General features: G+C 39.1%; 1 protein-coding gene across 2 annotated transcripts; it reads left to right on the top strand.

Annotated features, from left to right (window-relative positions):
* The first annotated feature begins 3,343 nt into the window (after nt 1-3,343).
* LOC121941908 (uncharacterized) lies at nt 3,344-17,015 on the top strand. Of its 2 annotated transcripts, none has more exons than XM_042484887.2 (4): nt 3,344-3,910; nt 7,440-7,516; nt 9,177-9,288; nt 10,336-17,015. In XM_042484887.2, exons 1-4 carry the CDS (start codon nt 3,634-3,636, stop codon nt 11,379-11,381), a joined length of 1,512 nt encoding a protein of 503 aa, XP_042340821.1. In that variant the 5' UTR covers nt 3,344-3,633; the 3' UTR covers nt 11,382-17,015. The 2 variants fall into 2 exon arrangements, with proteins under 2 accessions (XP_042340821.1, XP_042340820.1); XM_042484886.2 differs by having other exon boundaries at nt 3,346-3,910; nt 10,333-17,015.
* The last annotated feature ends 1,299 nt before the right edge of the window (nt 17,016-18,314 follow it).

Here is an 18,314-nt window from a genome sequence, read left to right as displayed (position 1 = left end):
TGACTGTCTGAACACATGAACTTGGTGAACAGAGCGTGTTTGACGCCTCTGTGCTGCACACAGCTGAGACCAGAGGCCCATTCTCACAAATGCGATATTTCAAGAACACCTTGAGGGGATTTCTTTAAAGTTAACACAAACATCCAATTGGACTTAACCATAAACTGATTAGATTTTGGTGATCAAAGGTCAAGGCCACTGTAACCTTGTCTGTCTTATTCTTGTAAATGTACTATTTCAAGAAAACCTTGAGTTTTTTGTGGTTTTTTTTTTTAAAAATCAATTTGGCACAATCGTTCGATTAAACTCCATGATGAAGTGACTTGATTTTGGTGGTCAAAGGTCAAGGTCACGCTGACTTTTCATTTGTCTCATTCTTTTGAAAGCAATATCCCAAGAACACCTTGAAGGCGTTTCTTCAAATTTGACACATACTGTCACTTAGACTCAGTGATGAGCTGATTAGAATTTGGTGCTCAAAGGTCAAGGTCCGTCTGATTGTTTTGGGCTTAACATCTGAAGATGGCCTTGAGGGAGTGTCTTTAAAGTTGGCACAAATTTCCACTGGGACTCAAAAATGAACTGATTAGAGTCAGGGGATTGAAGGTCAAAGGTCAAGACTACAGTGACCTCTAGTGACGTAGAGTGACTTTAAACATGTTTTTGGCCATAACTCAATAATTCATATGTTATAAATATATAGATTATAGCTGGGGCGACGCGTCGGCGTAATCGATTACATTAATACGTCGATTTACATAATGTGCGTCAACGCGTCGCACCGTTTCACACCGCGCGCCTCATGAGATCGTGAGCAGCGCCGAGCGTGTTGTTTTTGTTTCCGCGTCAAGTTAGAGCGTGCACACCTCACGCCTGAGCAGCGCCTATCAGGTGCGTCTGAGCAGCGCGTCAGCTGCAGCGCATCCAGAGAAACAGTGGCTCGCTGCTTTTCTACGCGTGACGCTCGCGTTTGTTGACTGTATACCACTTTATACTGCAGTTTAGAGATGAGGAAATACAAAGATGTTTGTTTTAACTCCACTTCCTTGCGTCCCTTTCAAAACAAAAGCTTTGTCTGTGTCTCTGTGGACAGAATGCCATCAGTTGCTGATACAATGCATTTTATTTTGAAACAGGATGTGGTTGTTGTACAGGATGGGGTTGTCGGCTGTGCATGAGCTTGTATAACTTCATAAATGAGAGGAATTTGTGCTTATAAATATGAAAATACAGCACTCATATCAGCAGGCAGCGATATGCCTTAAGGCCCAGTTAAAGCTGGTCTAATTTGATGCAGAAAGAATATACTAGTTACAATGATTTCTGTTAGAAAAGTTATGGTGTTAATCAAATTGCACTAATTTTACTGTAAGATGTTTTGTTGGACTGCTGGATTTGAGGTTTTGTTGCTGTAACAAAGAGTAACTGTTTTGTTACTTCTCCTAAAAGTGACCTGAATTTTACATTGTTTTATTTATTTTGCTGTTCGATTGTTAAATGTAGATTCCACACTTTCTTTTACTTGAGTGGAACAAGCTCTTGCATTCATTTTATTTTGGAGAGACTTTTTATCAGACTATAAAACACAGATTACCAGTTAAGACTGGGCTGTTTTTTGTTGGGGAATAATGCCCTGAAGTGTATGACAAGTTTTAAAATGTTATTTTTGGTGAATTCGTTGTTATATTAATCAAGTAATAGTAAGTAAAAATAATTGTCAGATCAAATAATAAAATAATTGATAGATTAATCGACTAATTGATAGATTAATCATTAAAAAAAAAGAATCGTTAGGTGCAGCCCTAATATAGATAGATAGATAAATAGATATAAGTATATATATAAAATTCAGTAACACAATTTCAAATACTTAATTATGAAAATATCCATTACAGTGTAATGGATATTTTTCTTTAGTTTTAAACTTTTTTTTTCAGTCTACTGATTTCTTGCAATTTGCGGGACATTTCTCACCAGGTTGCTCATTGTCTTTTAATGTTTTCCAAAGAAATAACACTGATTTGCTCAGGGTTAAAAGGGTTAACATAAGTCACAGCAAGAAAATAAGACCTAATCCAATTCCATTTTCTCCAAATGTAGTATTGTAGTATGATAGCATTGTACTGCATGTAGTATCAGGATAAACTGTAGGAGTATGTGTTCATTGAATAAATATCTGTTATTATCTATCATATATAAAAGTAGTCTATTTAAAAATCACAACACACATACACACAGTACACACTCACAAATGGAAACAAGAGTCTTGTTTCTTATCGAGTCCAAAATGCAAAGTCCACTGATAATTCCAGGGGAGTTACTTAAGATCACATTTCAGTTACATATTTAGCAGTTTATTATTATTATTGTTATTATTAATATTATTAATATTATTATTATTATTATTATTATTATTATTATTATTATTATTATTATTATTATTATTATCATTAATAATACTACTAGTAATAATCAGCTGGAATTTAACAAGAGATTAGAGGCTGAAACGTTTAGGAAAAAGTGGCAAAATAAAGGCAGTAAAAAGAAAATAATAATAATAATAATAATAATAATAATGAGAGACAGAATAAAAAGATAAATTAAAAGACAAATTAAAAATAGACAACAACAACAAAAGTGGGTTTTAATAAGTGATTTAATAATGAATCTGTAATTTTCAAAGTCTTTGTTTAGAAAAACAGTAAAGAGGGGCCCTTGATTTATAAACTTACACTTACGTATGTAAAATCTGTAAAAAAAAAAATAAAAAAAAAATAAAAAAAAAACCAACAGATGATGATAAATACCCTTTTCCTCAAAGTTCCTGTTATAGGCAAGGGACCCGAAAATAACTTGCTGAAAAAATAATGTAAAGTTTTTGTAATTATTAATGTCAATAATATATCTGGAAACATCTTTCTATAATTCCTATCAGCTCCGACTGAGAGAAAGACTCTGCTGCTGCCTGTTTATGTTTTTTCCGCTTTTTTCATTATTCATACATGGCTCAAGCATGTTTACAAATTCAGTCACGTAACAAACAGGAAATATGACGTTGCAAACAAAACACAAGAAAAACAAAAAAGACTAAACAAAGACATAAACCATGCAAGACAAACTATAAACAACTCTTTACACACACACACGCGCGCGCACACACACACACACACACATACAATATATGGCAATGAGCAACTTGGCAAGAAATATCCTACAAATTGCAGGAAATCAGCAGATTTAGACAATTAATTTTAAAAAACTAGGATTATAAAATGATGTTGGTGAATTATGTATGTGTGTGAGTGTGTGTGTGTGTGAGAGAGAGAGAGAGTACATGTGTCCATCCAATATACTTTAATGCAAAGGCATTAACAAAAAAAATCCGCTACTGCTTGTGAAGTGATGCTGAACAACAAAGTGACGTCATCAGCAGGCGACTCACTCGCACCTCAAGGAGCCACAACATTGTGGAGCACATACAAACAGGCAGACAGTAAATGAAACGCTCGTCGGTCACATTGCAGAGTGTGGATCTGGTCACGCCCGTGCACCGCAGCAGCAGCAGCAGCAGCAGCCGTCCGTCGCGCGCATCTGTCCCCGTGCAGGAGCAGCAGCAGACAGCTGGAGCTGGCGATGATGGCGGACTGTGTTGGCTTTCAGGCGCAAATCGCCTCGATTATCGAGGTACTGGCCAATTCGGCGGTGGCGGAGATCTGCAAACTGGTGGACGATGGCTACGCGGCGCTGCGCTCTCAGATGGACCAGGAGCGCGAGAAGAGCGAGAAGGAGATCGATGCCCTGCGGCACAAACTGCGAGAAATCGACGTTAAGATGCGGAGCTACGAGAGGAAGATGAGGAGACGAAGTCAGCGCGAGGAAACGCACGCCGTTCATTTTAGGCCACCCGAAGGTAAATATATGGAGAAGGCGACAGGCAGGGCTGCAGCTGGCCTGCTGCGCTGCACCACCGCGGCTACATTAAGTCTGACACACACAGACACACACACACAGACACACACACACACACAGACACACACACACACACAGACACACACACACACACGTCCTCATACATACAATCAGGCGCCTAACATGCTCATCGATCAGCTGATGCGTTCAGTTGTGATGAGTCTGAGAGCACACAGAGGCTTTCAGTGGCTGTTAGTCTGCCTCCATAGCTGCTGTAACTTATCTGTCATGCCACTGTGGCCCCTGCACTACTGGGGCCCTCAGGATCATACAGACACACATGATGTCACATGATGACTCTCATACCGGAGGAAAAGTCTGCTGTACAGTTGAGTTAGACTAAAGGCTTGAAATACACTGGATCTTTGTCAGTATAGGTCGGTTACAAAAATGTTGTCTTTTAAGGGACTTTTTATTTATTTATGATGGGGTGAAAAACGGGGGAAGTACTTCAGAATTTTTTTTCCATGCACTAGGGAAGGAGTTTGTTTTTTGTTTTTTTGTTGTTTTTCTTTTTGTTGCCTGAGGAGGGACATTTAACTTTAAATCATTGTATTCTGTATTTTTTTTCAGAAGGCATGAATTTGTTAAAAAATCAATCAGTAAGACTTTATTTGCATAGCACTTTTTTATATATAAACAAACCATAACACAAAGTGCTTCATACACACACACAAGCACACAAACACATAAATAAAAAATAGACTTTGTGATTAAGTAAAGCACTACAAAAAACAGGAGTACTCATTAAAACAGGAACTGAGAAAATGCTACCATAAGTGAGGAAACACCAGAGACAGAATAAAACATATAAATACAAAGATAAAATGAATAAATAAATGAAATGATAATAGTAATAATAAAAGATAAATCATTAAAATATTGTAAATAACAAATAAATGACAGAATGACAGCACAAAGTAAAATAACATATTAAAAATAATAAAATGATAGAGGAAGTAATAAAACTGAAGCTGCCTAAAATGTCTAAATAAATAGTCAATAGATAAATTAGTTTTCAAAATTCTCTTTTTTTGCCCAAACCATGGATTCACATTGTCCAAATATTAGTTCACCAGAGAAGGAGGATTCCCCCGTAAGCATACTTGGCAGTTTTGTCTTTGTGGTGTGAAAAAATATGAGCAAAACAGCCAGTGAGAAACTGGTGATGTCAGCTGTTTTCCAGAAAATTCTCATCTCAGTTTCTTTTGGCGAAATGGGGATTTTATTGGCCCTCCTTTTGTTCACTGAGCCAAATGTGTAAGTCAGTTTGACTTTTTAAAAAAGCGTATGCAATCATCAGAAATTTTCCATACGTTTTGATGTACAAATTGTGTATGTTGAGTAAAAATTATGAGAGTAAGAGCTTTTTTTTTTTTTGAGAAATTTTTGAAAGTATTTTTCGGCTTCTCTCCACTCTAGCCTCACTCTGCGTTTGGTCTCCTCCACTCTAGCTCCCAACGTTCTGTCCCATAGAAACGCATTGTAAAGTTTTGCACAATTTTTTGTGATCTTCGTGAAAACGGTTTTGGTGAATCTCGGAGAAAAGTCATAGCACACCATTCCCGATCATTCCGCATGTTTTGATGTTTTTTTTGTGAATGTGGTGGAGATTTTGCACTGCAGGCACCCTAAATTAAAGAGGCCAAAAAAAGAAATCCTATTACTAGCTTGCTTATTTACTTACTTATGGTGGAAGCACAAACGAAGGAAACATCAACAAAATCTGCAAGTCTCCAAATTAGGGCAGGCAAAATGCTCTGCGTCTGAACGCCATGCAGAGGGCAAAACAAAACCAGGTCTGGGGAATTATTCCTCCCAGCTCCCTTACAGTCAAGATGTTAACAAAGATATCAAAACCAGGAGCTGATTGATCTCGTCCCATGTCTAACTTCAGTGGATCATGTCACATGTATTCTGGTATTAACCTGCAGATGCTCTGGTTTAAAATGAGGCCAAACTTTGCTATAGATGTCAGATTTTGAGCCACGACGAAGGCCAAAATGTGGCCCGAAACAGAAAGTAAGGCTCGACGTTTTTAGCTGAGACCCTTACCGACCACTTAAGAGCAGTGATGAGTCAACAGTCAATGACAAACAAAATGGTTAATAAAACAGGTTTTTCAACAACTCTGAGCATACAGTCATAACTGTACACACAAAATATTAGGCCGGTTGGTCGAGTAGTATTAGGCAAACGCTCAACAAAACATGTTACCGGCTCCTGCCTTACGCCTATCCAAGAGAACAGCTAAATACATAAAAATAAGAGCACCATTCATAGTCTATAGAAACTTCCCAATATATTTACATTTTTGCTTTTTTTATTGATTTTTTTATTAGTGAGTGCAAAAGGACAAAAACAATAACAAAAAACGGTGTATTAATAGGCAAAGCATACATTTGGGTAGATGGAGACTGAAATTCAGACAACACCGAACAAAACAGGTATAACTAACAAAAAAGACCGACAAAAATACAAAGAAATGATCAGGCATGATGTTATTCTTACTTTTGTTGATATGCAAACAGGTTATTTTGCTCAGCTACGGGTGCTTGTTGAGGTCATGTGAGTTTATGTGTTCAGCTGCATGCGTGTCTGTGTCTGCAGCTGAGAAAAACGAGAGAAGATGGACTGAACAAATCATGCTAAGAGGAAAATATATATGATATATATATATAAATATATACTACTATTGAACTACTACAATAACTAGCTGTTAATATATACAGTTACTGTATACATAACATTCACAGTAACACAATAACTACATCCTTACGTTCATTTATTTACTGTTATATCAATTTCAGCAGCTGACAGCTTTACCATTACTGTTCCAGTGGATCGTGGCTGACAGGGAGAACAACAATGTGAACTCGCTGGCATTTCTGAATAAATATGTACCTCTAAAACTTACAATTGACAAGCTAATACACAGATTGGTAAGAACTGGAGAGGAGGACTCCTGCGATTGGTTAAAAATGGACAGAGAGTTTCATTTGAGGGGTAAGAAATGGAGATTTGAAGGTGTGCGAAGGTGCTATGGGTGGCGCCATGCGGGCCACATCAGGGCCATGAACAGCTCACACTGGAGTCTAATTTTTGCCCCATTTGAAATGAAAATGTGAACAGCTACATTTAAAAAATCTGATCTATAAAATAATCCGGATTGGGCACTTAGGCCTGCAGTGTGAACATAGTCACTACCTACATGAATGGATGCTTTCTCTGCTCTCTCAACTGGTACTTGTATGAATGCTAGTATATGTTTATTATACTACTTTATCACTCCATTTTCCCCCTCAGTCACACACTGTAAAGTCAGAAGCTATAGGAGATCGCTCAGAAGTTAATGGATGACTTTAAAGAGATAATTTGTGCAAAAAGAATGATTAAGAGGCCAAAATCCCACAAGTTAAAATTGCAAGAAAGCCTGTGCTTAATACTTCCTGTTTTTATGTTTTTTTCAGGAGATGATGACCATCAGCCTGTGGTGGCACCTCCTCCTGACACGCCTGAAGAAAAACCCTTCCATCACATTTCAGTGGTAAAGATTCATCAGCAGAAAATGTTTAAATATGATTTACTGATTATGTGAGCACTTCAAAGCTTTTTCAGGGTTATACTGTTTGTAAGGCATCTCTTCTTCTATAACATGGAATTGAAGGAAACTAATCTCTCTGGTGACCTAAGTAGAAGAAACGGCTAAAACCAACAATCACAACACCGAACACACCATGTGTATGAAATTGAAATCATGTGATTTCAGTCACGTCATGATGAGGAAGATCATGTAAGATATTTCACAATATGAACTGCAACCTTTCTTTCAAGCATGCGCTCGGTGTCTCACTGTGCCGTCTGGCGATATACCTCACTGATGTTATCAGAGAACCGGGGTTACCTTTGTAACCTAAAGTTATGTTAGTTGGATGCTAGGGATGTAACGATTCACTCAACTCACGATTCGATTCACGATACTGGGTACACGATATGATTTCCTCAGGATTTTTTAAAATGCAAAATGTGATTTAAAAGAAGTTATCACTGAAATCTTTTCTATTAATTATTTCAAACAAAAAATTATACAAAATACTGCATTTTGTCTTCTTTTCTATATCAAATGAAATAATCCCTTTTTATTTCTGAGGTAGGGTATAAATGCAAAACACAAACAATGCAATGAACGCATTTCTGGACATTCACAAGTCATTCACAGTCCCCTGCTGTTAAAAAAAACCTACAACTTTCACTTGTGACAGTGGTAGCTGGTGTGGAAAGGTTTGCTTTTGCTAGAGGGAAAAGCAGAGAGAGCGAGTTTGAAGAACTAACTTTGTGATTTGTGGGTGATACGATGGACACGCTCTTTGGCTCTCTTACTATTTGTGTAATTCAACACCCTCTTGCAATATTTGCAGACTGTTTTTGTCTTTTCTCTTATCTCCTTGCCTTTATTACTTTCTGATGTAAGGAGGCTCAAATGCTGCCACACCTCCAATTTGAAACTGGAGGGTGCATCTTTTATTTCAGTATCACCTGTCGCAGAGCCTTTGCTTCATCTTATTTATGTTGGCGAGCTGTCTCTAGTCTCGGACGTGACGTAGGACGTTGAACATGTAGTGACATAGCACTTCGAGCAAGCAAAGTCAAAAGTAGAAACCCCCTCTGCTGTTCAAAAAAATTATCGTGGTTCATTTTTCATCTCACCGATTTGAATTTCACATATTTTGTATCGATTGGTAACTGCCTTGTGCAGCATCGTTTCATCCCTATTGGATGCAGATGGTGATGGTTGATGGGTGTTTTAAAAGATAGGTTTTAAAAGTTCTTGAATTGTTTCTGCTGCACTCACAATCTTTCATAGCACAATGTGTAGTGGAGTATTTGTACCTTGACATAAGGCTTGGGCAGTATCACAGTATTACATTATACCAGGGTATTGAGAAATCCGAAATATGTTTTTCAATACCATCATAAATACAGGTGCTCCTCTTTCTAATAAACTTAGCACTGCACACTTATACTGACATCTACCGTATACCCCGGTGAAAATTCAGGAAGGTATGAAATTACATCCCCCTGAGCCTACTTGACATCATGGATTTCAAGGTCACATGGTCACAGGTCTGTTGTAGGTTTTTCCTGAACTCAGTGATGAAAGATTGTGAGGAATGCAGATCTTCCAGCTGTTTGTGTCCCTATCGCAGCAGGCGGAGACCAATATGTTTCTGGTGAAGCAGGAGAAAGTGGAGCGAGATGACTGCAACCTGGACCTGAAGGTGGAGGTGAACATCAGGGCCGAGTGTGGCCTGTCTACAGGTGAGTGTGACTGTGCGTGATGAAATCAGTGTTTCATTAGTCATTCTGCTGGCTTCAGTGTTTACTTGAGGTTTAATTCAAACAAAGCAGAATATGCTGATAAACTAGTGGATATGGCCGCTGGAAAGTTGACACTGCGTTTGGACTTCAGTTGGCTGGTCAGTTTTTCTCCATTAAAGAAGTATTTCACTGCTGGGAAGATGGTCTTTTAATAAAACTAGTCTGTCTCTGCAGTACAAAGATGCAAATAGTTTTGACATTGGTGCAACATGACCAGACAAGACAGAGAAAAAGGATGCTTTTGCTCAAGAGGTAGAAAACCTACTACAGCCAGAATGCGCTGCATCACACCAGACCAATAAACGCTCCTGCTGTTGGCTGACGTAATGACAACTCGTATGTGTGAAACAATGGCAGCCGCCCGACAAGTAACAAACTCATATGAGAGTTCAATGGTAAGCTACAACATATCTGACATACACTGAAATGCTTGTATTACATGTCTCCATGTCCTGTTGGGCCATCCTGATAAGAGTATGCATAATATGATGTTAATGCCACTGCAGGAGAGACGTAATGATCACTAAAATTAGATGTGTGTGTGTAACCACATTGTTTGATACAAAGCTGGTTAAAAACCCCTTTATACGCCTTAGTCACAACAGACTTTTTTGTGACAAAACATACTGAACTATATATAATATATATAAAAAACTTCTTTGAAGAATACAAATGATAAGCAGGGACCAGAGGATTTTTGAAAATATTTCTATGAAGATGTTATTTTCTGTGGTAGGGAAACTGATGTGCACTGGAGGAAATATCCTGGGAGGGATCTGACCTAGATTTGTCCCCAAGACTGATTTATTTATAGATTTTGATTCCCCTAAATTCATACTCTTCCTGACAATCCTCAGCAGCCCTCTCTGTGCGGCTTCATAAAATCTGATGGTGTTTAGAGCAAAACAGTGCAGTAATAATATTTCTGTTTTCTTTTTTAACTCAGCTGTCTCTGTTCCCCTGTGTCTCTCTGTTCGTCTTCAGCAGTGGAGCCCAGTGAGGAGCCTCCACCCACTGATATTGTTCTTGACACCAGTGTCACTAACATCCCCTCCTCCACCACCCAGCCCTCCTCCTCCCCCACTGAGGCCACCATGGACCTGACCTGCAGGCCTCGAGCCAAACGTAAAGCCACCATGCCTGTGGGCAACACTTTGACAGTCAGCAATGGGGGGGTCACAGGCCCTGAGGCCGCTCGCAGGGACCTTGGTGAGGGCCTCACAGATGGTGCTCTGAAGTCAGAGATCCAAACAGACAATGTTGCAGAGGATGAACTCCATCCCTCCCAGCTCTCAGCCCCTGTAGCCTCAGATGAGCCCAGCCCTGACCGCCTCAACAGCCTGGGTCTGGACCTGGCCTGGATGCAGGAGAGGGTCAGCCATCTCGGCGCAGCGTACGCAGTAGCACAGCTTGGCTTGGGGAACACAGAGACTGGCCACCCCTCTGCCTCCTTCCCCGCACAGGGAGGAGGAGACAGTCTAGATAGCCCTCCGACCATGCTTTTCACAGGTGGCGCTCATGAAATGGCTGCTTTCGCCGCCTCCTTTGACATGGCTGCGGCTGCAGCCGCGGCTGCTGCAGTCGCAGCTGCACCGCCTCCACCACCTCCTCCACCCCTTCCCCCCGCAGCTCCTCCTGCCACCACGACCAGCCAGAGGCGGCCTTACAGAAGCAGCGCTGCTGCTGCTAAAGAGCCCGTGGTGTGCGCTGTTTGTGGGCGTGTCTTCCCCACTGCAGCCTCTCTGGAGCTGCACCAACGTGTGCACACAGGAGAGAGGCCCTACACATGCCCCCACTGTGGAAAGGGCTTCGCCCAGCCCAACAACCTGCGGGTCCACCTCCTCATCCACACTGGGGAGAGGCGTTATCGCTGTTCACTGTGCGGGAAGAGTTTCATCTCGTCCAGCCACCTGAAGAGGCACCGCACGGTCCACACGCAGGAGAAGCCGTACAGCTGCTCTCGCTGTGGACAGTCCTTCAGCCAAATGTGTAGCGTTCGCAGACACCGACAGCAGTCCCAGTGTGGCCTGTAGACTGAGCGCTGGAGGAGCTGGATGGCATCAGGAGCTTATCCTCATACAGATTGGGCTCTGAGGGATGAATAGTTGAATCCTTTACATGGGAATTCTAGCATCTTATGTAAACACGAGCAAAAACAGCCAGGCTGTATCCTGTGACATCATGGCACGTATAGTTGATATTTGTCCTAGATCATAGCAGTGACGTGAATTCTGTTTAAAGGCAGAATCCTCCTAAACCACACTCAACCTCTTTTTACTTCTTGTTTCAAACTGAGAGGATCACAGAGTGGACTGTTCGAGTGCCTGAGACAGTGTTGAGAACACTTATTCCATCAATCTGTCATGAAATGGTCTGTATGTGTTTACACAGCGGGGCTGATCCAGGAGGAAAGGGTCGTAGTTTATCCTGCATTATGTTAGATTATGATGATGGTAAACAGCTATCATCACAGTGTACCTGCACTGTCCACTGACCACTTTGTGAAACAGGGTGAACAGAAACATTTTGAGCACCTCACAACCCTATAGTGTTTATATAATGAGGCGACTTTCAAAATTGACTTAAAATACATAAAAAGTCATCAGACGTTAAGCACGTGTTATTAACAAAAATTTATTCTTGCCTTATCCCACTGTGAGGTCTGAAGCCAGACTCATATTTCCACACACTTCTGCTTCTTTTGTTTTTGTTGGACTGCTGCCACCACTAGATTACATTTCTCACACTGCAAAGTGTAGAAATGAAAGGGACAGTTTGGATTTTTTGAAGTGGGGCTGTATGAGCTACTTATCTTTAGTCAGTGTATTACATACAGTAAATGACTTTTATCAGGCCCTCTGTTTGAAGAAGCAGACGGGAGTAGCACTCCAGAAGCCGAAATGTGGCGTAATACAGTGAGTAGCACAGCTGCACTTAAGCGTAGGAATACAGAAGTTAAGCGGCTGAGAAAATGTAGTGCTTAAGGGTATATACCGACTATAGATACCTTAAAACTTCAGTTAATAGAATGGGCCATTATTTGCTTAAACCCCTGAACTCAACAGGCTTATATTTTTGCGTCTCGTTTCCTGTGCCGGTATCACTTCTTCTTTGGTGCTCATGGTTTCAGTAAAATGGACTGAATAATTCGTGGAGAATCTTACTAAGCTAACCATATGTGTAGCATGTCCATATTTACAACAGTTTCAGAAGCTAACCAACATTATCTCCTGTGGGTATCCAAAAACCTGGTTTTATACATCCAAAAAACTTAAAAACTTAAAAATGAACTGCATGGTAACCGGGGCTCTAATTGAGACAGGCCTTTGTTTTTCAAAATGTGTAGCCACACCGGGCTAGTAAAAGAGACTGGGCGTCTAATTGAGACTAGGCTTATATCAGAAGTTTTATGGAAAGTACCTCATACAGTCCCACTTCAAAAAAACATTTAAAATCATGCTGAGACGTCCTCAGTAGAGTTTTTGATTGAAATATTTATGTTTTTTAACTGGTAACAAGGGGAACCTGACAGCATAGTTAGCCTAGCTCGGTCAAAAGTCTCACATTTCAATAACCCCAAAGCTGTCTTAGTGGCAAGTTGTATTTTATGTAGTTAGCTATGCAGTGATAAAACATAAAGAATGTGATAACAACATCATAGCCTTCCCTGCATCCTTGATCAAGATATTTCAAATCATAAAAAACAAGTTCTGTTTTCATATATTTATGCCATTCTAAGGGCACAGTCACACATGAGCGAATGCAGGTGAGTCACTGTCGTCTGCTGAGGTGATATACATGCTGAATGTGGGCAGTGCCGGTAGAAAGCTAGCTTGGTAGCTAATGTTAGCTAGCTTGTGAATAAATACCATCAAATTTGATGTTAATGGTACATTTTCTATTTTCTTATGTTCAACACCTGTCTCCTGACTTACTGCCAGCCAAGTAGCATCTCTCATGTGGATCGCCAAAAATAAGCTCTTTGACAAACATAAGTTTATGAGACTTAAAGGTTTTGTTTAGCATGATAATCTTCACAGATGAACACCACTTTTGTGTGTTTTGAAGTGTAAATGAAATCGCTAAAAGCAAAAAGCTATTGTTAGGCTATATACGAACTACAACATGGTCGCACGACCTAAACGTCACCACTATAAATACTGCAAAAACACGTTAAAACACAATCAAAAAAACAGATAAATCTACAAGTTCGAGTGCAACTCTATAAAGCTGTAAAGCAGCCAGGTGGATTTAATTAGTTTATGTGTCCGGTGTGATGACGTCTAACGTCCCCAATAAACACAGTAGTCCAATTTAGCCACTTGTCAGCAACCGTCTTTTTAAGAAGAGTAAAACCTTAAAAGTTCAAAAATCGTGTTTAAGCGGACATATTTTATGTTGCAGAACAAAACATCTAAAAATGTTAAGCCTGTGTTAACCACAGACCTTATTTAGGCATTTTACTGAAAACCCATTCAAAAAACCCATAGACTTTTAGACGAGGGAACCATAAGTGCTTAAAGGCTAACGAATTTCTGCCTTTTAGGACTTATTACTTCCCCACTGTATATGGTCACTTCTAGATAAAAAAAAAAAACAGCCAAGAAAGCAATGGCTAAAATGCAGAACTTGAGGCCTCAAAGTGGCAGTCCACAAATCAGTGGGTATTGTCATTGTAGCTACATCCATTATTTATGCAGTCTATGCTCACACTGAATGTGAGACAAATATTGGCCGGTGTTAATTTCGCTCATGTGTATCCTCTCTCAGTGTCTTTACTGTCAATGAACCTCACAGTGAAATGCATCGGTGACTTGCTAGCAAATAAGATACAACATGCCACTTTATTTTGCTGTTGGGAGCTGTTTTTTGAAGTTATGAAAAATCTTGCTAACAAGCTAACAACTTCCACCTGTCTCAAGCCTCTGTGCTAAGCTAGGCAAAACCAGAACCTGTCTCTGTACTGTGTGCTCAAAAATGACCATATCTCCTTCTTTTCTGACTGTGGGTAAGATGAGAAGTGTATTCTACAAAATGTCATACTCTTCCTTGAAAGCACTTTAAATGTTCTTGTAACTTTTTGTTTAAAGCCATGGGCAGAGACTCAGTGCTGATACCCCATTTGTATTTCATGGTGTATTTATTACAAATAGTCTGCTTTGTTACTCATATTTCCACGGTATTCTTAATGAGTGGCCTTCTCGAGGCAGCCTGGTGTTGGATGCTAAATGTTGGCATTTGTTGAATAAATCATGTAGTGCAGGCCTGCACATTAGTTATGTCTGTGCAGCCCAGTCGCCACAGCAAATTTTGGTCTTGTATATTTCTGCAACAAATGAATACATTGCATTTATATGCTACTATAGCCGTACTTTGAAACATTGTTTCGACAACACTGTGGTTAACCCTTTAAAACCTGGTTCAACAACTCTTTTCTTGTGCTGCATTTAGACGACTTTAAACCAATGACAATTAGTTGAATTAAAAAGCGAGGAAAAAAGTCCAGATACTTATATTTATCATTATCATAATTGTATATTTATAATTAGCTTTAATAATTAGCATAAGTTATTGTAATTTTTGAGATTTTTTTCCAGGTCCTTTCCCATTTGGTATTTTTTCGTTCATGTTTTTTTGTTTTATTATTGTGTTATTGCTCATTTTCAGTTAATTTCCTTGTACTTTTTGTTATTTTCTATTTCTATAGAAAATGTGTTTTTAATTGTTTTCTTCTTAAGCTCCTCATTGCCTTCTTCCCATGTTTTTGAAATAACATAAGCTAATTTGCCCAAGTTTTAAAGGTTTAGGCACAAGCACTACTTGGTAGGCGGCTGTGGCTCAGAGGTAGCGCGGGTCGTCCTCTAATCGGACAGTCAAATGTTCGATCACTGGCTCTGCTGAGTAACATATTGAAGTATCCTTGGGCAACATACTGAACCCCAAATTGCTCCCAATGCTGCGTCATTGAAGTTTGAGTGTGTGTGAATGATTACTGAGTAGCAGGTGGCACCTTGAACAGTACCTTTAGCCGCCAGTTTGTAAAAGTGTGTGTGAATAGATGAATGTGACAATGGAGTGTGAAAGCGCTTTGAGTGGTCAGTAAGACTAGAAAAACGCAATACAAGTACAGTCCATTTAGCATTAATTATGGTTAGGAAATGATCATGTTCTGGCTTAAAACACCCAGTTTTGGGGGCACAGTCCGATAGGAGAAGCTGTGATTTCTAGATATAAAACTGCCTTTAGTACCTAAAAAGCAGCTGGAAAACAAGTAAGTTGCTACAAAACACCCATATTTGGTGCCTAAAAAGTTTCTTGAAACAGAATAATAAATCACTGAATTACAACCCCTTTTGTTGTTTGTTGGTCTCGAACAGTGGTCTGCAGCATGTCAGGCATCTTGCCTAGATAGCACTCCATCCACCATCCCTCCACCTGCTGAGGACAAAAGCAGAGAAATGTTGAAACGCATAATTGTAAGGTATAAGTGGTTTGCAGAAACGTACAATGCTAACATTTTTTTTTTTTAGTCAACTGGGCTGCTCTGTCATGTTAGGCGGGTTTCCATTACAGATATGCGCAAATCTTAAGTAATATTTTCAAAATTTTTAGAAAACACAATTGCAAGATGACTGTGTGTCCACTGAGTGATGTTATGCGACTTCTCCTCTGGCGATAACATTCCAAGAAGCATGGTGATGGATGTTCAAAACATTAGCAGCTTTATTTCTATTGCAGCCACCTCACTAGCCCTCATTATTTCCAATCCAAGGCCATGGTGGCGTGTTATGTGAGTGATAATGGAAAGGCATGCCCCTTATTCGTGGGAGCGGGCATGTATGATTGATTTCTGTGATAGTCCATGATTTCACAGAGGAATTATGGATTCAAAACTTCCTGATGATCCGCTCAACTTTTGAAGAGTTCTGGATGCAGTAACAGCTCTTGTAGCTCCTGCTGCATCATGAGGGAGCCAGTTCCTCCCAACAGGCGCATAGCCACAAAATCACATGACCTATAAAAGCCAAAAGAGTATTTCCATCAGTTTTGCAAAATATGGCTTTTTCAAAAAGTCTAAAATACCAGCTCATGCGAGCATGAAAACTTTTTTGTGATAAATGGGAGTATTTTCGAAATTGACTTGTTTCCATTAGGCACATTTTATATTCGCATTTTCAGTTTGTGCAATTTGAGGGTTAATGGAAACCCGCCGATTGTTTGTGAGTGTGTTTATTTACTCCTCATTTCTTAAATGATATGTTGTTGTCCAGAAGATTGACCTCTAGGTTTGTTTCCAGAATTTGGACAGTGAAAACAGAACGTTTCATTTTTTTCAATACAAAACCCAGTAGATGCAGGCCTGCAATGTTTTAATTTCTCTTCCTTAATGTGTCACAGGTTGAATCTTGAGGTGTAACAGTTGTTTCAACGTCAATCATTCTTTGTTCTCAGAGGAAAATCGCAGAACAAAGGTCTGTAAAAAGATGTAAAGTAAAATCATATATATCAGAGAGTCGTGTTTGTATGTGTAGGTGTTTGGATGTAATTGGCACTAGCTGCAGGTTGCACAGCTAACAAATATTTTGCCTTTTAGTACTCTTTCATGATATGTTCCAGTGTTTAAAACTGTATGGGTATCATTAAACATGAAAAAGGTTTGCGATGAACTTGGCTGTGCTGTTAGCATCATTTCTGTGGTGTGAGCTCATATATAAAGGACCGGAACTTCTCATCTGTTATTTTTCAGAAATTAAATTTAAAAAGATAACCTGACTTTTTATAACCGTTAAGCAGTTGAAAAAAACGGTATGGAAATGGATATATATATATATCCATATCCAATGCTCATTGTCCTTATGGCTTTCTGATTTGTCAGTCCTTTTGGTGTTTCAAAGTACAGTTTCATATAAGGTTTGAAATGGTGAATGCTGGGAGGCCTCTTAGTCCACTGAAAACTTGACATATAAAATCAAAATATTAAAAATAGATGCATGACTTCTATCTAAACAGTTTTCTTCATAAAAGAAGATTAGATCTCTCTTCTTCAAGCTAATCTTGGACCCACATAACATTTCAAATCATTTTCAACATCAGTCCCCAAAAATGTAAATAAATAAATGCATTCACAGAATAGGTATAGAATAGCTTCAGTGCCAGTATTACAGAATACACAGTATTCTGTAATTTAATTTCTATATCTTTTAAGAAAGTAGTTTATCGGGTACAGGACATTTCACAGACTTTATTGTGTACAATAAATTTGTTGTAGCAGGTCCAAATAAAGTTTCAGTTGATGTTCTCAAAGTGAAAGTAGTGTTTGCTTCAAGAAGTTGCAGGGCAAAATATTGTGTCTAAAAAAGGTGCTGTTACATTTGTTGTCCTTTACATCAACACCATCCAGATCCAAGATCTGTGTTAAACATCAATTGTTCATTACAAACATCGCTACCTTGTAACAATCTTAGAAAACAAGCAGGAACAGCGTCAAATACTACAGAATATTCTCGAGCAGGAACTGGAGCACCGAATGTATTTAAGAATTCAGTGTATGTATGTAATTGACCGTCTCACCTGTGATATTAACAGAATGGTTTTTTGGACCCACCTTTCAAGAAAGACTGACTTATTTTTGTACTTAATATTTTTGTTGTTCCATATTAGATGTTTGTGGAGAGAAAATTTGAGTTTGTAAATAAGAAGCCAACATAAGAGAGCCTGTCTGTGAAAGTTTGATCATTGAAGAGGGAGATTGTTAACATCAAAAAAACGTTTAACCCTTTAAAGCCAAAATCACAAAAACTTCTAACAAAATTACTAAATAACCCTTTAAAACCTGAGCAAATTGGCTCGATTTCTTTCAAAAACACAGAGGGAAGACAATGAGCAACATCAGAAGAAGTGACCCAAAGATATGCATGTAATTAAAAGTACATTTAGTAAAACAAACCAACAAATTAATGAATAAT

Source organism: Plectropomus leopardus, chromosome 3 (genome assembly GCF_026936395.1).
Source record: "Plectropomus leopardus strain MGB_pleo_1.0 chromosome 3, ASM2693639v1, whole genome shotgun sequence".
NCBI lineage: Eukaryota > Metazoa > Chordata > Actinopteri > Perciformes > Serranidae > Plectropomus > Plectropomus leopardus.
This window is presented reverse-complemented; position numbering and strand designations above follow the sequence as displayed.